The following is a 25,754-nucleotide window of genomic DNA, read 5'->3' as shown; positions in this document are numbered from 1 at the left end:
CCCTCTAATTTGAAGCAAATAAACCCTGGACTGTTTCTCCTGGATGGGAATTAAAAGCTACAGCAAATGATTTCCATAACCATGCTCTGTCAGACAGGGCTGGCAGGAAAAAGTGACACTGTGTAGACATGTTCAACATCAATTTTGTCCTTTCTTGTTAGGATTTTCTGGCTGCTTCTCTTGCTGCACAGCTCTGCCTGGGACAGGTCAGTCCTGCATGGAGCACCAGCAGAGGGACAACAAGGACCAGACCCATCCCTTTCCAGTGCAAATACCCTGCTGACTTGCATGAACCACTGCAGTCCTACAGGGTTGAGTTAATTGACAAATGTGTTTCTACATGTAACAATGGTTGTCAGTGTTGAGAGGAAAAACTTCTGTAGGGAAAATGGCTCATAAAATGAAAATCCTTTTATTAGCAATTATTCTCTTACTCCTCACTTAACAAGATGTGTTGCAGGCTATAGGGTAAATTATATAACCATTCAGAACCTAGACTGGTATGTTTATTAGAGCAACTCCTTGTTATTGTCAGAACATGTTTGATGATGTTCTCAGCAACCCTAGATATGCTGCAAGACCAGACTATTTCTAGCCCAGAATCAGAATTTTTTCCATCCTTGTCTAAAATTTCAACACATGGAATGGTTTTAGAGAGGACTGAAATATAACATTAGATGCTCTGTTATGCAGCAGGGCATTACCGCTGCTGTCAGTTGTGTGGTACAGGCTCTCCTGGCCTAAATGTTTAGCCTTTGTGTACTTCAGCATAAGTTTGTTTTGGTTTGTATTAGGAAAAAAACACAATTTCTCAAAGCATTTTACAAGAAATCCATGAAAAATGCAGGAAAGAAAAATTAGACGACTAAGTGCAAAATAGAAGTATAAAATTTATTTAAAACCACCCACAAAGTTCTGTGTAATCAGGAATGGTACAATTTGTAATAGTCTTTTTAAAAACTCATGACAAGATTTAAAATATATTTTCAATTACAGTATTCATTTAGCCTTATTCAGTTAGGACAATAAAAAATAGAAAAAAGGAAAGTTTACGTTCTAAACAGATGAGACACACAAGAAAAATAGAACAGAACAGACAATTTCCACAACAACAATTTTTACATGTATGTTTCAATACTAGTATCGACATTTCAATGCATCTTGCTACATAAACATGAAATCATGTACAACAACTGCTTGCACCAAAAAACATAGCTTAATTAGATCTTTCAAGTAACATGCAGTCACAACTCACAAGTCTTCAAGTACTGCTGGTAAGGGTTCCCTTGTCTGCAAAGAAGATTTTAAGGTTCAGTTTCTCAGCTAGCATAACTGTGCACAGCTCCACTAGCCTCATGAAGCTGTGCTCAGTTTTACTAGGAAAGAATCAGGCCCAAATGTTTTCTGAGAAAAGAAGCAAATTTTATACCTTCTCCCGTAAATAGTGTGACATAATGAAGTGCTTTTGCTTTCTGATTCTTTTGTCCCTGTACATAATCTTTCATTTAAAGTAGTATTTTTAAGTTCCAGATCAAAGTACCATAGGCTGGTAACTGGAAATAACCCAAACCCTCAAATCCAAATTTGAAAAATAAATACCCAGTGCATCCCAGAGAAAGAAAGATAAAGAGAGAAAAAAAGAAAAGAGAGAAGGAAAGAAAGGCAAGGTTCTCTTTTTTGCTTTAGCATGCTGTTAATATTTTCACTATGCAAAGCAGGAAAGAATTCCATTTAACCATAGCATGGCAGTACAGTATGTCCTTACATATTAATGTTCTTCCTTATGACAGCAAAGTCTGAACATTATTTATGACCTGCTCTGATATTGTCATATGATGAAGAGCTGTCTCAAACTGAACAAAGAATTGTAGAATGGTTGGTAGACACTGAAATGTTTGAACTGTTCGTGTTGGTTAGAACTGGCATTGGGATATCACATTTGTTTTTCTTGCCTACAGTTATTTTTTTCATTCTGAGGACAAGAGATTCACAAAGTCCAGATGCTGCCTTTCGAGTTGCATGGATTAGACTGGCATTCACAGAGTTAGCACAAAATCTGTCTTCATTAGACTCTGCAGTATTACTGTAGTTCAGAAATTTAAGGGAGAAAATGTATTTCCTTTTCCTCAAACTTGTATTGAAAGAGAAGTTTGCACCGTGTTGCATTCTGTAACTGCACTGTAGCAGGGCTGGATGCTTACATAATGCTTCCATTGGCAGCAAGGGAAGCTCTGCATGACTCAAGCTTGCAGGGCAGTGCCAATGGTTTCACATTGAGTGTCACCACAGTTTAGGCAGTTAGAAAACACCGGCTTTTAGCTTTGTCTTAAAACTCACCACAGAGTGACAACAACCACAATACTACACACCCCATTGAATCTTCAATCAGAAAAGAACAGAATTAAATGGATTGTCACAACTCCAGTCTGTGTGATGAACTATGGTAAAAGGAAGCAAATATTCTAGGAAAAACTACCAAAGCTCAGACACAGTGTTATTGACAGTTCTTCTGTGAGATTTCTAGCCAGGCCATTACTTAGAGGTACAAAAACCTTGCACCACATTCTCTTTGTACATAGTGTTGGGAAAACGGCAGCCAATATACGTGAATGCTTAAAACCTGATAAAAGCCAAGCCAGTTCCTTTCCAGCCTGTATTTGTAAATGGAGAACAATTGAATGTTACTGTCCAGTAAGCAAACAGTCGGGATATTATTAAATTGATTTCAGATGATTGTACAAATTAGTCATTTGGTAACAATTTTGATTTATACTGCCAACTTTCCAGACCATTGTCAGTGCAATGGGATACTCTGAAGCACGTAAGATAAATCATAATCCATTTCAGGTCCTTTATCATTTTAATGGGATGCAAAGGCCAGTAGTATAAATGATAATCAGGGCCTTAATTCTTATTTTAATACAACTCCCAAACTTAGACACTTTTCCATTACAATAATAAAAATACAGATATACATGTAAAATACTGATCAGGTGACAAAACTTTCAACAACAGTATTAAAATGTTCTGTGGCAACAGTTGCAGTACTGAACATCAGGTTAGCAGTTGCCTTACTCCACTGCAGCAGCACTTTGGAATACAGTTTATCTGCTCTAATTGGTAACTCTCTGTAGATTAACTCCCTATGTGTGTAGCTGTTTGGGGTCTACACCTGCATTCTCTGACTTTATGAGGAAAGCTGGAGGATGTGCAAGGTGTTGGAAACAGAATACTGTCCATCAGTCAAACCAAATAGAGCACATCACCTTCACATTCAGTTGTTTAGCACCCTTCTAGCACTTTAATATATGTATGTGTGGAAAAAATACATACATAATGATCAGTAGAAGAAAAGAGAAAAAGATACTGTTGTGGGAAGAATTAAGAATACAGCATGGAGAAGCATCTCATATCTTTTAAATGTGAAGTTAAAATAAGTGGTTGAACACTGCAAACTGTGCTGGGATGATGAACTGGTGAAATGGACTAAAAAAAGAATCCTAAGGTCTTTACTATTGGAAAGAGGAAAACAATGATGCTGACACCCCTCTACCCTTTAATAAAAGGCAGTAAGTACTTCATTATTTTCTGCTCAACCTGTTAAGAGCATAAGCCTGAAAGTGGCCTGAAATAGACCTGCCTACCTTAAACTCGAGGTGAAGTTTAACCAGAAGTGTTTAACCAGATGTACATTTACTCCAGTCTCCATCTCTCCTTGCAAAACCTATTAACTGTAGGGTTACGAGGGTCTGACTCGGCACTGGCTTTGGCACACCGTTATCATTCAGTTCCATCCAGCTACACATGAAAATGGTGTGAAAGCTTGATGAATGAACACTTTGCAGTCAGGGGGCTGCAGCAACATAAGGAGGATCCAAATTTAGCCCAAATTTAATATAATACTGCAATGATATTAGCAAGTTGTTTTAAAAATCCCAAACAGTTTTATGTTACAAATGATCTTAAGTACAAAGAAGTTGCTATTCACTCATGCTTAACATAAAACATTGCTTAAGATACTAGTCATTTCTTGTTCTAAGCATAGAGAAGCACTGTCACAGGTAAGAAAAGGACTTATAACAGCAGTTATTCCTAAATTAGCTTTAAAAGTCCTTAAAATAAATCTGACTACAACTGTTACAGCTAGAAAGTCACAAGTACTTCTAAGTTCTTAAAAAGCTGTTTAGATCTTATGACCAAAATATTTATAGTAAGAATTATTTCTGTTTTCTGTAACATAATAGCACATTACAAATCAGTAAGCACAGAGAAACTGCATGAGTAAAATTCACTACTGAATTGGGCATGACTGCAGTAACTCCAACAGGGACTGAGTGAGTCCACAGAGCCGCTCCTGCAGAAAGCACTGCTCCCTCCCTCTAGGGTGAGTGTAAAGTGGCAGTGGAGAAAGAGATGAGAGACATTTCTTCTGGGAAGTCAGAGGTGTCCCGTGTTGGATCATGTTTTTGCTAGCATACTGTGAAGAAGGATCAACACACAACCACACCCCATCACCAGCCCACACCTGAGTCCATTTTCTGGTTCTTAACCCACATCATCGTGCCAGCTGCTGGAAACCAGTTAAAATAGGCAGGTCTAACCTAGCCAGCTACCTTCATTGTAGACCCAGCTCTTTGGCTGGCCATCCTTAAAGGACCTTGTTAAGGGCCAAGAGCAAATTCAAGTGGTTGTGTGGGCTGCAAAGAAAGCAACAGACCCACAGATTAGCAAATTTTAAGAGACAAATGCTGTTGTATCATGACAACCCTACTCAAAATGACATAACTATTCTGAGATGTTACAATAAATAGCATTCAGCTGTAAAAAGAGTGAGCATTTGCATCTTCTATGCTGCAGTACAGCAACAGAAAATAGCAGCTTCTCAGATTACAACCTGTTGTGTGCCACAGCAGTACTGAAAGTGGCTGGCCTGCCTGGAAAAGTAGCTGTGTGACAGTCAGCCAAGGAAATAGCACCACCAGTGGCATTTTGTTCTATACACCATAAATTCTTCTCATGTAAGTAAGCTTAAAATAGTTAACTATGAGTTTTAGCACCTATCTGTTAAAGCATTAATTGTATGTTAAGATAAATCTTTCTCTGGTAAAATGGCCATTTCTTAAAAAGACCTCAACTGACCTGTGCAGTGACTTGCCAGAGGCTATGTTTGGAGGTATCCTTTCAGATTCACCTTTCTGTTTCTCACTTCTCTGAGGGAAGCTGCTGGTTTTCCAATGGAACATTTTAATCTCAAAGTTTCCAGTCACGCATAAATTAAACAAAGGCATTTATAGGGGAAGATTTAAGTGAAAATAATACACTTTAACAATCCAAACCCTTTAAAATATCAAGAGATGGCTCTATAATTTACTGATTTAGTATAGAAAAACTTATGCACATGAGAGTGCTCAGAAATCAAGTTTTTCAATCTGCATGGATACAAACTAAAGCTATCAGCACTGAAACGAGTAAATTAATCTTTCCTCTTACATGATCAACTGTGGGGCGGGACAAGGGTTTTCAGGTAGAAAATACATGAGTGAAAACAGTACTGCTTAATGTAGGGACTGCTGGAACTCGTACTAATCTTCAGCTCACCAAAAATATACAAGTTTTTAAATGGAAATCTAAGGCACACAAAATACCATAATGATCTGATGTATACTGTATATTACGTAGCCAAGAAGCATAAAACTGCTGGTAAAAAATGATGGCATAAAATTGGTTTTGTTTTATTACTATTTACAATCCCTTCATATCCTCTATCTGAGCTAATATTAAGCTTTGAACTAGAATTTGCAGCATACCCGGTTTTTACAAACTTACTTAAAATAGGTAAGATACAAAGAAGGGTTCAGTTGGGCCGTCCTCTGCCATCAACTGCTCTGTTAATTCTGACAGGAAGCTGCAGAACTGAACCCAAGGTCCTTACATTGCTACTTCAGACCTGCAGGTGTGCACATCTGTACAGAACAGTCTCGGGGATCTACAGCCACATTTCAGCATTTGTAGCACCAAGGTCCTAACTGGCACTGTGTTAAGAACATAGCTAGTGTATTTTTCGTACCAAAACTGTAAACAGGGCTTACAGTTCAGCTTTCCAAGGAACAAGCACCTTGTCTGGATTTGAAATAGAGCAGATCTAGAGAGTTCATACTCTTCTGTTACAGCACCACTATGCTAGAACATTATCAAGCATATTATTAGTACATTTTCTGACCTCTTTACACCTACAGATTACTCCAGTGGAGAGGACTCCGAGGCAGAAGTAAGGTACAGCTTCACCTCAGGAGCCTGATCCTGCAGCTCTCAGTCAGGAGCGGGGATCTGGCCTGAGCAATCCTGCAGGCTCTGACTGGGCAGCTATGGTTATGCAGAGCTGTTCGCATGCGAGAAGCTGTAGGATGAGGTCAGTTCTTAGCTAATGTTGTAATTTGGTAATCTGTTTAAATAAGTTTAAAAAGGAAATACATAGGAGAGGAGAATCAGAAAGAAGAGTGGGATGCTACAGCATTTAAAAGCAATGGAGTGTCTGGTTTTCTTATGGTCTATCAAATAGTCACTTTTCCAACAGAAATGGAGAAGATAACTTTTCTGTGTTTGGAAAGAAGAACATGCGAACCACATGAAAAATGTACAGAACATTTTTGTACAAAAACTGAACAGAAAGGGCTGGTGAATAGTACAGATACATTATTCTTAATGAAAAATTTGCTGTTAAATATTAGAAGATTTATGTCTTCCAACACTTACATTGTGTTTTCCCCAAATTAGTTATTTTGTTTTTCCAGAACAGAATAAAGCGACTCTAGGGGGTATTTTTTCCAAAACAATCCTACCCCTGAGGCATTAGGAACATTTGGTTGTCATGTTAGCTTAAAATGCTCCAAACAAATGAGACTTACAAACTTATTGCTCAAAAAAATCGTAACAAATGCTGCCTTTAAAAAGACCCAAACGATATTCCTAGCTCCCAACACATGTACTGACAAGATGTCTCCTAACTCATTGTACGCTCATGAAAATAACAACGTGTTTCTGTATTTGATAACTGGTTTAAATGCAACATAAAATCTTCAATGAAAAAGGGCAAGTCTAAAACCAATCACATATGCCGTTAGCACACATACTGTAGCTGTAACAATATGGAACTCTACACAGCAAGAATAAAATGATCTCTTCTGTAGAGTATGCACAAACCTTAGACAATATGAACCTTATACTATACTATTTCAAGTTAATTTTAAAAATAGAAAGTGCTTTTAAAATATATATTTACAGCTTAAAAACAACTTCCAGCCATCATTGCAAATAACTCCATTTTGTACATAATGACCTCTGTAAATCAAAAAAAATCATTGGTTTTCTAAAAGATTTATCTGCAGTTTGGACTATACACCAATGGTTGGAAGTTGTTAAAGCAATGGCACCATGAAGTAATAATTCAGCTTATTTATAACTGTTCAATGTGGTTAAGCACCAAGAGCTGTGTAGAGCTATTACTGTATAACTTGTATAACACCATAAAATGTGAACCTGTTAAAATCCTTATAAATGATTCTTGTAGTAAACAGACTTGATTTAAAGCACCAAATATAAATTCCTAAAGGTAATAAACTGAATGATTCAATCAAGGTTAATAACCTAAACAAAATCTTTTTTAGAATGTATTAAAACTATACAGTTTTTTTTTTGCTTAAATTGTGCTTGAGCACCACCAAATGTTAAAAGTCACAGTTTAAGAAGAAATCCCCCCCCTTTTTTTTTACCTCAGCCTTAAAATGGTTGAGATGAGCAAATAGTAAACTACACAAGACTTGTTCTTTAACAGCACCTTAAAGAAACACTGTGTAACACTGCACCAAGAGGAGGCATTCGATACTGAACCTATGCCCAATGGTTGTAAGGCCCTGCAACTCGTGTAAGGGCGTAAGAAGATACTGTTATCACGTTATCCTTAGTAACTGTTAATGCTCTGCGTGATGGAATTTGGTTGAACTCATTGTCTTCATAAAAAATATCTCTGGTTTCACCTGTTTGCTTTGTTTTCCTGCTGCTAGAGTTTAGTTCAGTGTTCTCCATTCCTAATCTTTCTGCTTCTTTTTCTTTTTCTTTTGCCCGCTCAGCCATCTTTGCTTCCCACATGGCTAAACCATGCTTTGGCTCATTTAAATTTTTGTGTTGGTAGAAAACCAAAGAAATCCTGGTGGGATGATTGCGATTGGGCTTTTTAATAGGCGTGGTAGCATGGAGTTCACGTCTTGCGCATTCAATTAGGATAGAACCGTGAGAAGGTGCCACAGCAACCCCGCCAATCTCATCATCCAAAAAATTGTGCTCACTGTCTGACCATATTTCCTCAGCTTTTTCTTCCACATCAGTCGGCTGTCCCAGTGCAGTGCTCTGTTTTATGTCAGCACATTCAAAATTGCACAGCTGCTCTTTTTGGGAGCTGCCCCTTTCCACTGGGCATCCATGGGAACACTCAGCTTCACTTCCCAGGGCGTCCTTTGCCGGAGAGCTCGGTGGTACTGACAGGTCACAGGAGCTGATGGGCTGCGAAGAGGCGGAGCTGCCTGACTGAAGCTGACAATTCTGCTTGTCTGGCTGATGTTCAAGTATAGTGGGCAGGGGGGCCTTAGGGGCTGGGGAGCCTGGCACAGTGACCTCTGGAAGAATTGGTGGCACACCATTCATCTTCTCATTCAGCAAAATTCCAGTATAATCTTTGACTGACACATCAAAGTTCTTACAATTAACGTAAGGTGTCACGTGAGGTTGCTTACTGCTGCATTCAAAATACCCGTAGGGAACTGAAAAATCTTGTTGAATGTTGGTCACTGCTGTGATGCCAGGCTTGTGTGCTAAAGATGAACAGGGGTGTAAACTATCCACCTTGAAAGGGGAGGAAGCCGTGTACTGTTTCATCAAGGAGCAATTTTTAGTAGTGTTTGAAGTATTTTTAATGGCATAGAGGTGATCAGGAGCCTCCATTTTTATTCCAGGTTTTAAAGCATCTGATGTGGTCCCTAGAAAGCAATGCACACCTAAGTAAGTACTTTTCCTCACTTAATAAAACACACCTTTTATAATATTTCAGTACTTGCTTGCTCATATCAAAGAGACATATTATGTGGTTGCTTTTAGCTTTTCAGGAATACCTTTTTCACCAGAAATACATAGTAATAAACCTTGCTTAACTAGCACATTAACCTTTTCCAGTCAGACTGCTGCTATAGAAAATAGAAAGGGATGAATGAAATAGATAATATGGAATAACCACTCAGTCCTGGTTCACACAACTAGTTCTACACAAGTGCATCCCAGACACCAACTGCTGCACTTCGGCTCTGCCCAGGCTAGCAGGAAGCACTAGGTTAGATTTTTCACATAACTGATGAAATTTAGTCTGTCTGAAATTAAAAATAAGTAAGGTTCATGGCTGCCATAGACCCTTATTATAATAAAAGAAAAAAGTGTATGTATGGATCTTGTCTCTCACACCAGGAAAGTTACTGAATTACACTGATTCCTGCAATTTCAAGCAACTATTCCAATCTTCCTTTAAAAAAAGGCCCCAACAAAGTATACGGCAACATACTGCAGGTGAATCTGTCCTTAGGAAGCTGCATCATGTGCTTTGGCTGTCTTCCACCTAATTGCCACACATTAATTATTTCAGACCTTTGTGGAGATATGCTTCAATTTATGTCAGCTCCCTAATCAATTTCGAGTCTTGGAACCCTGCAGATGTGCTTATTTGTGGAACAGTTGCCTCATGATGACTCCTCCTCAAGGATAAATTCAGTCCAGAGTCCAGTGGAGTAATGGGAAGAAATTCCATTGACTTTGATGGGATTTACGTCATGCCCTGAAACTGCTTTACATGTGTTTTGCTGGCAGATTGGCACCCCACATGCAGCTCTTGCATAGCCTCATAAAAAAACCATCCCTGTCAGTGTTATTTCTTCGCTCCATCAATACGCAGAATATTTAATTACCAGACACAGAATTATTCTTTCTTCCATTCTGTCTTCTGATAATTTGCAAGTAGTGATGGGTTAAAAAAACATTAATTGGGAATGCAAAAAGTGGGATAAATTCTAGGCACGACAGTTAGCATGCAAGTACTGAAGTTGTGGAGGGACATAAGGAAACCTCATGAACTCTTAAAAACCCTTTTCTATGAAATCAAAAGTGTTTAATTTTATTAAGGACACACATCCCCCCCAGGCCAAGGCCTTCCTATGAAAGACAGGAAACGCAGCATTTGGGAATCATACTTCCCATCATCTCTGAGAACAGACCTACATTCTCTGCACATAAGCTGTAACAGCCCCCAGCACTCTCACAATGCCTGTGGCTCCAGCAGATTTCCAGCTCTTGCCAGAAGCTCCTTGCTCTGCAGGGCAAAGTAGCAGAGATTAAGAGAAGTTAATTAAAATGTATGAATAGGGAGGAAGTCATTATGGGTTCAGATAAGGTGGAATTGCTCCCCAGGAGTATATCATGTTCAAACAGAGCACTGGGGGCTGCTGTCTGAAGTGGCCACTACTCTGCTGTGACCAGCTGAGAAATGAAATCGGTGGTTCATCTCTTGCTTTATCCAGTACAATTCAATCTATTCGGTCTCAGACTTTCCAGCTGGAGGGCACTGACAGTCAGATCTCTTTCAAAAGAGCTTACTACGCCTATGTGAGAGGCAACATGGGATAGACAGTCTTCTTGTGGCACCTTCATTAAACTAAAAAGAAATTAAGTATTTCTATTTGCATTTTTCCTTTTCCATCTCCCAGCAACGTTTTCACTCATAAAAGTGTTTCTTCCTCACTTTCTTACTTTTTTTCAGCAGCCCTTATAAATTAATTTACCAAAACACTTCAAGTCCAAACGAATTAAGGCAGGTTGGCTTGTTTACACAGCTATTTTAATATTTGTGCATATCCAAAGGAATGAAGTTTCATGCTTCCAAAGCATCTGCTAAAATCTTGGCTATGGTACCATTTGTTCAGGGCATGGTTTTCAGATAGCAAAGCCAAGCCTATTTGTAACCACAATGCTGTGTGGTCAGGCAGTTCAGAACTCTGTTCAGAAACAACCATCTAGTGAGATCTGACAATTTCCCTCCCAAACCAGAGTCCTCCAATGTTTCCAGGACTTCCAGTCCACCCCGAGCATAATGGGAGTTTTTAATCATTGCTTCACAGTTATTGCTGGACATCATCCTCAGCCCAAGCAATCTATTTATATCTGCTTCAAAACCTGCACTGTCTCTCCCAAACATGCACATAAATTAGCAGAATGTCTGCCTAATTTCTTAGGGGCTTCTCTTCTTATTCTGTCCTGCTCTATGCAGCGTTTATTGCCTGCCTTGACTCCTCTGCTCAGACGAAGCAGGGTGCTGAGTGCAAATTACACAATTGCATCACATGGAGGTTTGGTGTATTTTTAGTTTTTACTCTCCAAACACAAACATTCTTCTAGACACATGGTGCAGTTATTCCTTCCCTTAAATCTACATAGATCGGGATGTCTTTTATGAAATAAAATTCAAATGACAGCAGGTTGGCTAATTTTCCTCTATTCTTCCTGAAAGACAGACTGGCTATGCTTTAACTCTTTTTATTTCATTTCCCCTCTAATTACAGAAGCAACATCCGTGGCTTGCTCCACCTCTTCCTTCTGTTCTTCTCATTATTGTAAAGTTCCAGAGCATAGCTCTATCCTCCAAAGTCCTGGTCCAAACTTGGACCCCAGATCAGAAGCACCTCCACACGGCTCAGCCACGTCATGATTGTGCACTGCACAAACACGTCTGGAGGCAGAAGGGTCTGGCCACAGTAATCTTGCAAGAGAAGAAACATGGCATGCCTCTTACCTAACTGCTGACAGAGACCACCTCTGCAGATCAATTTAAGATACACTGCCTGATTTGATAAAGCCCTGTTCTTTTTTGGGGCAGATCTCTTGCTTTGCAACAGTCTCCATGCCATTGACAAGAAATTACCAGTAACTCAGACTGGGAAAGCCATTTTCTGTCATGAGCAGTGGATAACAAAGTTGTCTTTCAAGTGACAGAAACACACATTATTTATATGACCATTCCTATGATGCTATTTCAATATGATCTTACTGACACTATTTACTAGAATAAGGGGACCTGGATATATTTCATTGGTGATTACATAACCAACACAAACTTATTTTGGGGCAATCACGTGCAAAGAGAGTATTGAGTACAGTGATGCTTCTTAGCCCCTAAAATACAGACTATGCAAGTCATTCATAACCTTGAGTATTCAGCTTTTCCTTCCCCTTGGATAGGTAGAAAGTAACACAGTAGCAGAAGAGAATGGCAGAAAGTAATAAGCACCACTCACCTAAACAAGTCAAGGTGTTGCCGAGATTTTCTGGGGCTTCAGTTTTCAGCTTTACTGGTGTGGGGTACTTTTTGTCTGTTAGTGGCTGCTTTTCACTCGACGTCCTCCTTGTGTCTGGTTTCTTCTTCTTTGTAGCTCTGAGAGGCTCAGCTAACATTCGCACTTCTCTGGGAAAAGCTGTGAGCACCTGTATGGCTCCGGCTTTTATCTTAGCTTCCAATCCCTCTTCGGTCCCAAATTCATCTGTTTGTGAAATTTTGTAAAGAGGTAACACATGGAGCTGTTCATCGCTTGGGATCACCCCCACTCTCCGGTTGTCTTCCTTCGTCAGCGTACAGACCTGGCAAAAGCACAAGCACTTACAAATACAGCTACCCACATGAAATAGGAAGTTACTGAAATATTTAAGCAGTCATCCTAAACCTGACTGTTTTCTCATGGGTTTTTTGCCTCAGTCCTATGGGTCTTCCAGAAGCGTACATCTGACAAGACTTTGTTTGATTCATGACGATGCAGAAAAATTATTGGCACTTGAAAAAGATGATCAAGGCACGTGTCTTGGGTACAAGAAAAATGAACCTTGTCTCAGCCTACGTTATCCACAAACGTGTCACCTTGGTAAATAACCTGCACTGGAAATATACTAGAAATTCCCAAGCATTTGGAGTTCTTGGGGTTTATTCATATTTGATTTGTTTTAAAGAACTAAAAAATATGAAAAAAAAAACCTATTTTTGGATTGAACAGGAAGTTTCTATGACATGGAACTGGTTTTGTTTTTCCTTTCATCTGGCAAATGAAAGAAAAACACACCAGAAAGAAAAATGAAAGAAAAACATACTCCTCTGGATGTTTAGCAAGTCTCAGCTCTATCTCTCTCACACTTTCTTTAATCAACACCCTTCTCAGCTCTGCTTGTCTGCCATGATGAAGCTGTAAGACCCAGGAGACACCTGGATACTCTCAGGCTATCGCCCTCTTGCTGTGTGTTACTAGATGCTGGAGCCAGGGGGAGTGCTGTTTAGATCCAGTTTGATAGGGGCACATCACAAGTGTGGGTAAATGTTCAAACTTACTGTAACAGCCTGTGTGTGATAGTTTTTGCACATCACTGCTAAACATATGCAGTACTTCAAACTTTCAGCAGTTCCAGAGTTTGGGCTGTGATCAATGGCAAGCCTTCGCCATCAGAACAGCACTAAACCCATCACTGCACTTTCTGGCTTTGTTCCATGCTTTCTGAGGGATGGCAGCAGTTTTACAGACACAAGCAAGTGTACAGGTAGTCACATCACTTACAGCTCTACTGATGATATTCACAACAGACTCATGGCTTTCACAACAACATTCTGCATCCCTAGAAAGCCACACATCAGTGTCATGGCTTGGTTCAGTGTCTGTTGTTATTACATATATACATTTCACCGGGATCTGAGCACTGTCCAAGGATGAGAAGACACTCCCTAGTCCATCACTATGTAGGCTGGATATGGTGCCTATCATAAACAGTTCATCCAGTTTCCTAGAATCCTACCACCATGCCTAACATTCCAGGGGAGAAGAATATTATTTACAGGGGAAAGACACAAACATGTTCTATTTCATAGCACAGCTTTCACATAAAGACATCACACAACTATTTCCAGAATAATAAAATCACAGAGTCACAAACTAAAAATCCTAAATTGATAAAGAGGTGGTTAGGGCTTTATAAATAGCTATGTGCAAAGCTTGACAGTTGCAGAGCAGCAAAAGGAGAAAATTTGAGGGACAGACAAAGGAGAAGAACTTTTTGGGTGGCATTTTGAGAGGATCAAGAGAAGGGCTCTTACGAAGGCAAAGTGAAGGGGCAGTTAGAAGCTGATGAGCAGCGCTTACTGATGTGCTTGCTCCATGCGTACTTACCTCAACTGGGCAGCCTTTGGACTATGAGGAAGATTTAGAAAAAACAAGTTGTTCCATGAGCAGCAAATGACACTTTGTTCCCTCTGGAATCCTCCATCCCCACGCTCCCCCACACCCAACCCTGGCACCCTTAGCCCTGCTCCCACCGCTGCTGGGCACCAGCAATCAGAAGCAGAGCCTGGCAGAAGCTGTACCAGTACCTCCTGGCTGCTGCTATAAGAACCCTGCTGCCTTCTCAGTAGAGGAGCAAACCTCCATCCACCTCACTGCAGTTAGCAGTGAAACTGCATAAATTTGAGCCAGAGGTTAAAACTTCCAAATACAATTCCATTTCTGCAAAATTCAGTGAAATCTGGTCGAATTTTGTCTGTGGATTTCAAGTTATTCAGGAAGGGTGAGAGAGGGTAGGACACAGAGAGAGCACAATTCCACAAGACTCACGTTAGAAAATCCAGCACATCCTCCCCTTCTGAACTGAAAACAAAAGCAGTAATAAAAAGTGCATGGAGGGGCCTTCCTCCCAGTTGTACTCATCAGGAATTGCATGATTCTTACTTCCCTTCTGACATGCTCTCTTCAACCTGTGTCTAGACCTAGGCACTAGTCTGAAACATGTTCAGGTCTTGACAGTTCAATTCTGAAAACTGAGCCCCTCATCCAATTCAGTCCCAAACTTTCATGCACTTCACCAGAGACTTCCATGCAAAACTGGTCTCACACATTTATTAGATTTACTCTTTAAAAATATATTAATCATCTTTCATCTAACTTACAACTAGGCAAAGGTAGGTTAGCTTACAGCTTAAACACTGTGACAGAAAATTTAATATGTCACAGTATCACCAAGGTTGGAAGAGACCTCACAGATCATCAAGTCCAACCCTTTACCACAGAGCTCAAGGCTAGACCATGGCACCAAGTGCCACGTCCAACCTTGCCTTGTAACATTTAAAAGTCAGTGTCCTCCATGGCATATTTTAACAGAAATGGAAGGACACCATAACAAGTGGCTGAGAAGTTAATGTTACAGGGAAAAGAGCTGTAACTTGAGGCCCTGCAGATAGGCCAGCAATCTACAGCTGAAGTAGAACAAAGAAATGTCTCTTTCAAAAACCACTCTAATACTCAAATCTGTGCAAAATATTCCATTAAGAAAGTTAGAAGGGAAGCCATCACTAAAAAGGTAAAAGCAGCATTTTCCACTGGCACTGACTGCAAACTGACCAAAATAAAAACCCAGCCATGAGGAAACGATGGGCTCTGTCAGAGCCACTGCACACAGGGAAGCTGCACATCCTGCTACTCTGAATGCTTTTTCCAGAACATGTAGCTACAGCATCCAGAATGCTCAAAAGCCAAAGAAAATGTTGGCCAAGGACTTTGTTTAGGTTTCCACTGTGCTTGGTGATCAGCTCCATTACCTGTTCTGGGTTAAGTGATGTCATGGTAAAACTTGCATATTCGTAAGACTTTATTTTAGTTTTAAACTGAAAATAGACCTCCAAACATCTGTAGCCACACAGCTCCCTCCACATTTATCTCTTTGATCTGCCTTTGTCCTCCTGAACTTTTGATGTAGTCTTTTTCACTCCGTCCTAAGAACAGATGTTTTAATTTTCAAGTTCTGGCCAAACAGTCAAACAGCCTTTGTAAACCTGAAAGGCGGAATCAAGTTTGCTGTACTCATCTCCCCTTTGCAGCTGGAAAGCAGGGTGGGTGCCAGGTGGGACTCTGCGGTGCTGCTGTCTCAGTGCTTCCCATTGTGAATGCCAACAATGTTGCTTTTGTCCGTTATAGCTGGGGCAAATGGTCCTTAACTGGCTTCAAAGAGAAGGAGCCCCGAACGTGTTCAGTCACTTCTGACCACTAGACACAGGTGACCAGTGTCATCAGACTGTGTTTCTGTGCCATAGCTACAATGTGGGTATGGGGCACACACCACTGTCTGGGAGATTGCAGGTTAGCAGAGAGAATTCTAATGCTCCTCTTCTGTTAACAGCTGGAGAACATCTTTCCACCTTTTTGTTCTGATTTGAACCACCCATTGAGACATTCAGCACTTCGGTCACTCACAAAGCAAGCTATGAGACTGGACCAGAAGGTCCATTCACAGAGACAATTGCAAAGTCTTGAGCCTTTTGGCCATGACTTGAGCTACAACTACAGAAATGCAATGAAAGCAGAGGTCTTCCTTAAGTGGATGGGTTGACACTGCTTAATTCTGCTGCCAACAATGTTACATCGTAGTTGTTCTTGAAGCATACATTCTTCCTTTTCCTCTTCTACAGTGCCTGCTACAGACTGTGTGGCACCATTACACACAGCTGCAGCTGTTTTCTCTCCTTTCCCAGCCCAAGACAGACAGACAACACACCCCATAGGATGGAAAGTACTCCTATACATGCTACAGAACTACTGAAGCCTTTGCTAACTGTTCTGTCTCCATCACTGTATGTCACAGTGATTTAAAGGGTTCACACAGGTATGAAGAACAGAATCCTTTGCAGCTAATCCAGTAAAGAAACAAATCCCCTGAACATTACACAGACTCCATGAAGAACTAGAAAAGCTGTGTGTCCCCAAAAGGAGCACTGCACCCTAGCACTGCAGCTGTGCCGTATGTCAGTGCTCCTTCACAGAACACTGAAAGAGTCCAAGTACAAATGAGTTGTATATTTAGGGGCTTTGAAGGTTCTTAAAAACCCTCATTTGGAGCAAGAAGTTACTTTTGTTTCTTTCAGGTAAACAATGGCACGTGTTTTTACTCTGCTACACAACACGCATGGCTTATTCTTTTTTAGCTTTCCAGACAAAAAGCAGCTCTGCTAAATTCAGGGCATGATTCTGCTAGCCAGGAAAGATGTTCAGCATACACCAGATCTCTCTCAGTAATCACCAATCTGTGTGGGTTAAGATGTATTGTTCTGTCTTGTATCTACAGAAGACATTTCCAGTGCTTTTTTCCCCTGACTGATAACTGCCTCATTTGTTTTCAGTCACACAGAAATGATGCAGCTAATCATCAAAACATACATACCCAGGAAAAGACAAGCCTGCTTCTCTGAAATTCCAGCAGAGACAGAGCAACAAAACCGTTAGTGGCATCTCATGGTATTCCTTTAAGCATACAGTAATGCTGGTCATTTAAACCCTTGTAAGTGCTTTGTTGAACCTGTGTCTGGTTTAGCTTATTTACATGGATCCCATTTTGGCTTCAGTTTCAGTGCACTGTGCAGCTTCCCTTTCCTATGTGTGGTAAAAGTGATTCAACACCAACTGATGGGAAAGAAATGCAGAGGTGTCACTTCTGCTGTAAGCAGCAGTGATAGAGCTAGCAGCATTCATAGATAGAGTCTTACAAGGTGTTTACTGCAGCTTTTTTATTTGGGAGCAACTTTATTAGATTATATAAATGAAGATTTCCTGCTGGAATAAGGAGGAAAGGAAGAAACCTTACCAACACTAGCCAGGCACACTTTGTACAGACTGTACGGTGTCATTACCATTTAAAAACATCGAATAAAAGAGACAAATAGTAAATAAAGCTATGGGTGTTTGAGGTTAATAAGGCTGGGCAAATCCTCATATTGTCCATTACCACATCATCAGAAAACAATCATCTACACAAAAGCCGTCACTTCAGATCTGTTACTTACATATAGTACATTTTACAAACAAAATATGTTATACTTGTGTAAATGACTCCTCCATCAGTATCAGTGACTTCAATCAACATCTTTTAAACTAAGTAGGCAGCCAGAGCAATTTTTTTGAGCTGCACAGAAATGCAGGAGATGACCAGACACATGCTAGTCACATCTGTGGTAATTCCTATTTACATTCTTACCACTAGCTTCCCCATGTTACTACCAGACTTAAGCCAAAATTAACAAGCGTGGTTTTAATCATGGTCAAACTAATCTAGAGTGAATAAAGCCCAGCTCCTTCAACAATTGGACCAGTCACTTCCTTAGCGTATGCAAGAGTTTTTTGAATCGCAGCAACAGAATTCAGTTTTCATGTCCAAACTTTAAAAGACTGTTTCTAGAGTAGGCAGAGATTTAGATTTTCATTTTTCCCCCAGAGATGCATCCTTTGATAACTTGTTCTTGCATGCTACCTCCAGTGATGCACAAGAAGTCATCCCAGATAGTCACAGCACTGCAGTGCTCTAACTACGAATAAACAGATGGCCTGTCTTATTTTAGCTGTTCTCCTATGAGCTTGTCTTTCTTCAAGACTACAGTCGCAGTTTCTCAAAAGGTGGCTTGTGATTCAACTGAATTTCTCACTAGCAATCCAGCAAAGTATTCAGTGCTACCACCACCACACCAAAAATCCCCCCATATTTGTGGGTTTTCCTTTCCCTACCATGATACTGTGTTCTGCTTTCTGACAAGTAACCTGAAGCCTGGTAAGTGCACAGTGCAAGAAGTTAGTTTGATGAGAATTAAGCCTGAGGAAGGTGGATTAATAATAAATAAGTTTGGTTTAGCTCTTTCTCTACTGAAATCTGTAAAACTCCTCAGTTAGATAATTATTTGCCTTTGAAGATCAGAACTGCTGTAAATAGCCCAGCTGTTCTATGGCCAGTCCTCTCCAAAGGGCTTGAGTGTCTTGAAACAATTCAGGTCTTTTGTAGACCTCTGCTGACCTGTTCTGTAATGAGATCAACTTCTGTACCCTGTAGGTCAGTAATAAATATATGCAAATAACATGGGGGGTTAAAAACGGCAACATGCAGTTGATTTCATTCCTTCAAAAGCTTCCTGCAAACACACCCACCAAATAGAAGAGCATTTTAAGGCACACAGCCATCACAGCAGTGGCCAGTAGAGATGAGAAAATGCCATGTACATACCACGGTGCTTCCATTGTGCATGTTGTGTGTGTCCTTGTGGGCATGGGCACAGAAATCTATGCACGCTGTTACACCTGAGAAAGGCCGCCCGTCCTTGGAGCCCAGCCGGCAATCAGGGCCCATGTGTTCATTTTCCACCTGAAAGGTACAACAACTGCAGGTACTTGGGACTGCAGGAGAGTGCCCTGGAGCCCTGCCAACCACAGGATGAAACAAACAGCCCCCAGCGATGGGCAGAACCCACAGAGTTTCCAATGCAACATGCAGCACTTAGGACTGGATGTCACCAAGACAGTCATCTCAGCCAGAGTCAGTATGTCTTTTGTAGTAAGAAGTAATAGAACATTTTATTTACAGTACTATCTCTACACCTTTGGCATGTGCACTACTTAGGACATTACCATCAGCTGAAATAAGGGAGGTAACAATATTACAGAATGCATTTCCCTGAGGGCTGCGGCTTCTGCCTGAACAGATTTGGGTGGGGTTTTCATCTCTTTTTCTAGCTAATGCTGTCGACTCAGAGCTACAGCTACACTAGATGGATGTCACAGACCTACCTGGTTCTGGAAAGCTTCAGGAGCAAGCTTTTTATAAACCGGAGCCACATCAGTAGCTAAAGTTTGCAAATTATTTTCAAGAAGTTCCTCCTGCAGAGAAAGGCAACATTCAGAGCGTTGCAATTGCTTTAAAAGATTCTAATGCAGCTCAGAGATGCCCAACAAATCAGTGAAGCTAAGAAGTCCAATTTGACCTTGTATTCTATTAATCTGACTTCTGTTTTGCTGCCTTTTGCCACCAACCATAAAGAAGCCTACATTTGCTTGACCAAAATCGTTAAGTCAGCCAAATAACAAATAACTCAGTACACAAGGAACCAATTCCTGCATTACTTCCCTCTTCTGATACACAAACAGTCAAGGAATGAGGTATGTTCCATGCAAAATAGACAAGTAACACCTGGAAAAGAAAGGTTACACCATACACTGATTGAATTCTAGGTCTTCTTTTAGTGGTTTTTTGCATGTGGGGCCTTGATTTATGTCCTTGATTTAGCCCTCCTAAAGGACCCTCCTAGGCTCCTCCTTTTTTTTTGAATCATGTCAGAAGCTTCCAGTAGAATTTAGCATTCATTTGAGTTCCTGGGGAAGAGGCATGCCTCTGAGGTTGCTGCAGACTCTTAATAGAAACTTTTGATAACTGTTTTGTGCTTTGGAGGTGCAGAAGTCAGAGCTTAGTATCTGCTAGATGAGGAAGTAAAATTCCTTATGTTGGAGTAAGCCATCTAAGCATGGAACTAACTAGGTAGGCTTCTATGGCAGTGCAACATTATAGCTATTATTTATACAAATGATCTCTAATTTATTTTCCTAACTTTTTGCTTTTCCAGGAAAATCACCAACCCACTGGGAAGGAAAAGGGTGGTGCCTTTGTTTTCCTCCAAGTGTCAGGCTTTGAGATACAATTGCAGCTTCAGGTGTGCAATGCTGTGTAGTGGCAAAAAAAACACCAAAACAAACAGCTGCTTCGATTTTGTTTAAAAAAAGAGATTATAAAAAGCCAAAGAAAGAAAACCCCAACTAACCTCACTGTTCATCACCAGTTGTGAACACCAGTGTACATGCACACACAGGGATACTTGTACATTGTTCAGTGTGATGCTCCATTACAAAATCATACTGTATTTTTAACTGGCACCACAGCCAGTTGATCATTACCATGTGTTTTTCTGAACTACATCTGTATTGCCTATCCTATGCTCTATTCTTACCTAGAGATATTACAATCTTAGCCTCATCTCACTCCATCCAGTACCTCAAGTGATCCAAATCTTTCTGGGCTTTGAACTATCTTCTTCGTTTGCTATACCTCTTAGCTTTATGTCATCTGCAAAATCATCAATATCCCCTATTTAGCTAGAAGAAGTATCTGTTAGAAAAAATAATGATAAAACCAAACAAAGAGGAAAATGATTTACCAGTAATTTCACTTCTTCCAGATGCAGTGATAAGCTATGTGTATGCTGCAGCTGCCCAGGCACCACTGCTGCTCAGTGGCAGACCACAGGTGGATATGCTGCCCTCAATACACACCTACATGCTGTGCAACCCTCATGCCCTCTGATCAGCTCCAGACTCCAAAAGGGCTTTAAAACCACTCCCATATAAAAGGGTGATAGGGGAATGCACTTTTAAGTCACATCCATCAAAAATGTCCTGGTTAAATCATCTTCTCTTTTAGGCAGCTGCTTTCAGTCTGTGGTAGAAGGCATTATTTTCCAGAAGCAGCCAGGCCATCACTTCTATGTGCTGCCATGAACATCACCGTGCTTGACTAAGTGTCTAATGGAGTTCAGGGTGGCCATCTTGGACTTGGAGCAAGTGATGGCACCAACAGAACCTCAGCTTAGAGAGTATGCTCTGATCAAAGATCCATCAGAGCGGTCTTGAGGAGATCTGGCACAGACTGGCATTTCACTAACAGTACAGATGAAGCTTGCTGCCTCCCCTGATTGCTCAGGCCACTGTTACTGAAAACATTAGAAACCTACAGAGCACAGAATGCTCCACACACACAGCATTACACAAGGGGAGAACCTAAAAACACTGCATCACTGCGAATGGAAAAGGACAAAGGAGGAGGAGATCAGGAGGGGAGCGTCTGTGTGTAGTCATCCACATAAGCGAGGAAGATGCTTCACCAACTATTTCAGGAAAAAGGAGGATTTTTTTAGATCCAGTGGATCAAGTGAGATCTCTCTTCAAAACATGGTGTTGCACACTATAGATCCACATGTGTGCACTACTCATCAAAAAACACAAGAATATCTCTGCCACTATCTGTACCTCAACCAGCTGGCTCTCTTCTGTAGCTGGCAGCAGTGGAGTTCAGGAACTGAGAAGGATGATTAGCACAGTAACCCAAACCGAGGTCTAGGTAACTGACAACCCTACAAGGACAGGTCTCTTAAAGCATCCCATGTGTGCTTGTAAAGACATGGTATTTTCATCTAGGAGTTACACAGGGAAGTACAGTTAAGACATCTACAGTCAGAACAAAAGGCACTTCTGAGGTACCTTGAACATACATTCATCAGACAGTAGTTACCTTTATTCCTTCATCATGGAAATACTACCAATGTAGGCAAAAAATGGGTTTTTTTGTTAGAGGTTTGTTTCTTTTAGAGGTTTATTACTTCACATGACCCATCACCATGTCTTCTGTGCTATGTCAGCTTTATGTCAGCACTAGCCTTGCAAACAGCAATCATAGTTCAGGGTATTCAGTTCTTGTAGCACGTTTGAAAAACATGCTGTCCACAGAAAAACACACTTTGTTCTCAGTGACAGAAGACCAAGTGGTCAACTGGTCAGATGGCAGGAAGACAGTGCAATCCAAAGCACACAATGTTCTACAACAAGGCAAAAGGACTGAATCCCTGAGCCACAGGCCTGGTGCTTAGAAAAAAAATTTAGTTGTATTTTATATTTAGAATCATTAACATTTCCCAGTGTTACTCAGTAGAGCTAAAAAGTATTTAAGGATAATTGTAGGGTATTTAAATACATGGCAAACACCATACAGTTGAACAACTCTCAATACCACTATAAAACTATAAGTTACTGTTAGTTAGATTCCTGTGTGATAAGCTATTCATGAGATTAGCTATATGTGAGAGAGAGCGAAAGGATGGATATCCATAGATTTCTAGTGTTGAAAATCATCAGATTGAGTATTTGCAGGGAAAAAAAAATCAATAAATCAAGTAAATCTTACTTGTTTAGGGTCATCTGTGAGAAGCCTAAATTTCCTTGGGTTTTTGCTTCTGGCAAATTTACAGCCATTGAAATACATACTCCATGAACAGCCAAATGAGAATGATGCTCCACAAGTTTCTGGATCAAGTCCTTGACATGCACAAGTACGACTAGGAAAGGAAAGAAAGATACATCAAGTCAGCTGACAATGCAGCTGCTCTTCTTTTTAGGTCAATGCTAGTCACTATTTCTTTTCTAATACATAGCATAATACCACAGGAATTTATAAAATAGACAGTTTAGATCTTTTCTGTTAAGGGAACATTAATGTGTAGAGGACTGACATTTTTCCTCACAAGACAATCTAACTCCTGGAAATCCCACTTCTAAGAAATGCACAACACTCCATTACAGCCATATCCATGTACTCCATCCCAGGTCACTTCGATTTTGACCTCTCCAGTTGAATAAAATCTTTACCCAAGAAAATATGACTGCTACTATAGGTTACCCCCTAATCCAGTTATTGCTTTGTTATGTGTGGCAGTACCATTAGCTCCAAACTGATGTGAATTTCAAAGCAGAACCAACTCTGCTCAGCCCACAACTTTAAGAACATGAGCTTTATCTTCATCGTGCAGCTACTGGAGTCTGTTAAATGTGGGCTACACAAGAATCAACACAAAGGCAGCACTGCTCCAGAGACTCAGCTGCAACACATAATCTAGCCAATTAAACCACACTGCTTGCAGGGGCATGGAGAGTAAGAGACTAATTTTGAGTGTTCAACCTGTTGTTTATTCACATATCAGCTCTTAGCTCTCTCACGTGGCCATGTGTGCAAAGGGCACACTGTCTTGGGCAGCCTGCACAAAGCCAGAGAGGAAGTTCACTGTCACCCTCTTTCCCTGGGTGCAGTTGTACAACTATGACCTAGCACCTGCTCTCCAGGAAAAGCCAGGAACTACACTGTACTCTGAAATGACACCTAGTGGTTTGTAGCTTTAGATGAGCTTCTGTGTAGTTATTTCAGTAGTGCAGCTACTGAACACCCGAGTTACTTATTGCAGAGCCTTCCAGAGGCAAGACACCAGTTATGCTGTTCTCCAAGTGACTTACTCTTCGTTTAACGCACACCTACGGCTGGTGGGGCAGCCGTATTTCCTGAGGCTCTGCGTCAGCTCTTTGTAGAGCGTATCGGCCAGGAGGTGAGGGATCCCTTCCCAGGCCAGGATGAGAATCACAATGACGGCAGTCTGACAGTGGTGTCCTGCACGCTGACGTACCAAGCACAGCAACTTCTCCTCGTCGCTACTTCTTCGTATCACCTGGAAGAATAATTGTGTTTCATTTTAGACAGCTGTAGGAAACACTTTATGTGTTACTCTTCTCTGGGGTACACAAGGCCTGAAAGACTAACAAACTGCTGCCCACAGAGTGTCCCTCAGCAAGCAGGACAGGGGCTGCGCGGCACACTGATCTTGGGTGCAGAACATCATTTTCTGTTGCCTTTTTACCTCCAGAAGCAATTGCAGTATGAGGAGGAAGCAATGAAAATCCACTTTTCCTGAGTGAAGGAAGCAATAAAATATTTTAGAACGTGTCTCCAGGTGACCTATACTGAAGTGCTTAAGAGTTTGCTTAAGTTTTGTGCTGAGCTCTGTGATACCATAGCAATCTTTGGCACCCTTAGCGATGAACCACAAAGACTAACATGGAATGGAACAGTACAATATACCACTGAACAGGGAAAACAAAAAGAAAAAAAAAAGCAAGACAGTCCAGGTCTCACATATTCAGGCTTTTATCACAATCTGAAACAAAGTTGTCTAGTAAGAAGACTAAAAGAATATGTTAAAGCTAGGAAATACAAGAACATAAACTCTGAAAAGATGTTTCTCTCTTCCTCAGATGTGTTTTAGCTAGCATCACCTGTATGTTCCAACATATGGGTGTCAAGACCTCAACATTAAGCTTCAATTGTATTAGGCCTGGACCTCTCAGGCACTATATGCTAAATCCTCTTCCTCAGCTCTGTCATATATATTATGAGGACTAGCAAGTCTTCCTTCCTCACAGTGTGCAGATGGTGAGCCCTTAGACTGCAGATACCAGCTGTCAGCTCCACAGACATGAGCGTGTGCAGTCACCCTGGCTTCCCATCCAGCATCCCCTCCCTCTCCACCAGAACTTCCACAGACATGCCCTGCACTGCAAAAGCAGGCAGGCAGCAGTGTCCCTCACTCTTGAATACCTCCAAGGCATATTCCCCCATTTGACTGATGTCAAAGCTTCTTTGTTGCCAGAAGTGCAGCTGTCACTCATATGTGACTCCTAGCCTGATCAGCTGTGACTAAGTTATTTGACATCATGAAAAGTGAGGACCAAAGTACAAGTGCAATTACCATGCACATGAAAAGGTTTTCAATAAGTGAAAAATTTCAGAGGGAATGTCTGCAGGTTTAGCAGGAAGAAGCAAGGTTCATTCATTTCAAGAGAAAGTATCCCCTTTCTAAAGTTAATTGTACAGTCTGACAATCAGCCATACTCTTTGTGAGAATACAAGCAATGCATCCAAGATACCACTTCTCCACAGGAGCCATGGTTGTGACAGACTATCCAGGACAGGATTTTTTATAAAGAAGGAAAAATAACTCATTTACATCTGAGGGTTACAGAAAATATATCTCAGCTGATATACAGTGCAGGGTGTCCATGGCAGTGCAAGTTTCACATTCCTAAGGCAGCAGAGTTCCTTCAGGTAAGGAGGAGAGGAATTTAGCTTTGATCCTCAGCATGCAGGGTGATGCTTTTAGTCTTTTTTTCTATTCTGTTTCTAAACTTAGTAAC

The 25,754-nt window shown here is 40.7% G+C and overlaps 1 protein-coding gene and 1 long non-coding RNA gene across 2 annotated transcripts in view; one reads left to right on the top strand and one right to left on the bottom strand.

Annotated features, from left to right (window-relative positions):
• Positions 1–870: 870 nt before the first annotated feature.
• TET1 (tet methylcytosine dioxygenase 1) overlaps positions 871–25,754 on the bottom strand; it is a 78,685-nt gene continuing 53,801 nt past the window's right edge. Inside the window, exons 7-12 of the mRNA XM_064145263.1 lie at positions 24,024–24,232; positions 22,924–23,074; positions 19,707–19,796; positions 19,147–19,284; positions 12,381–12,720; positions 871–9,029 (exon numbers count right to left, since the gene is read on the bottom strand). Coding sequence (XP_064001333.1) covers positions 7,888–9,029; positions 12,381–12,720; positions 19,147–19,284; positions 19,707–19,796; positions 22,924–23,074; positions 24,024–24,232 — 2,070 coding nt within the window. The 3' untranslated portion in view covers positions 871–7,887. The remainder of the gene's footprint in view (positions 9,030–12,380; positions 12,721–19,146; positions 19,285–19,706; positions 19,797–22,923; positions 23,075–24,023; positions 24,233–25,754) is intronic.
• LOC135176299 (uncharacterized) lies at positions 6,096–17,809 on the top strand. The gene is made up of 3 exons (XR_010302603.1): positions 6,096–6,409; positions 9,006–9,051; positions 17,290–17,809. It is a non-coding gene; the product is annotated as an uncharacterized LOC135176299 (long non-coding RNA).

Source organism: Pogoniulus pusillus, chromosome 6, assembly GCF_015220805.1.
Source record: "Pogoniulus pusillus isolate bPogPus1 chromosome 6, bPogPus1.pri, whole genome shotgun sequence".
In the NCBI taxonomy this organism is placed as follows: domain Eukaryota; kingdom Metazoa; phylum Chordata; class Aves; order Piciformes; family Lybiidae; genus Pogoniulus; species Pogoniulus pusillus.
The sequence above is the reverse complement of the archived record's forward strand: the minus strand, read 5'-3'. Positions and strand labels throughout refer to the sequence as shown.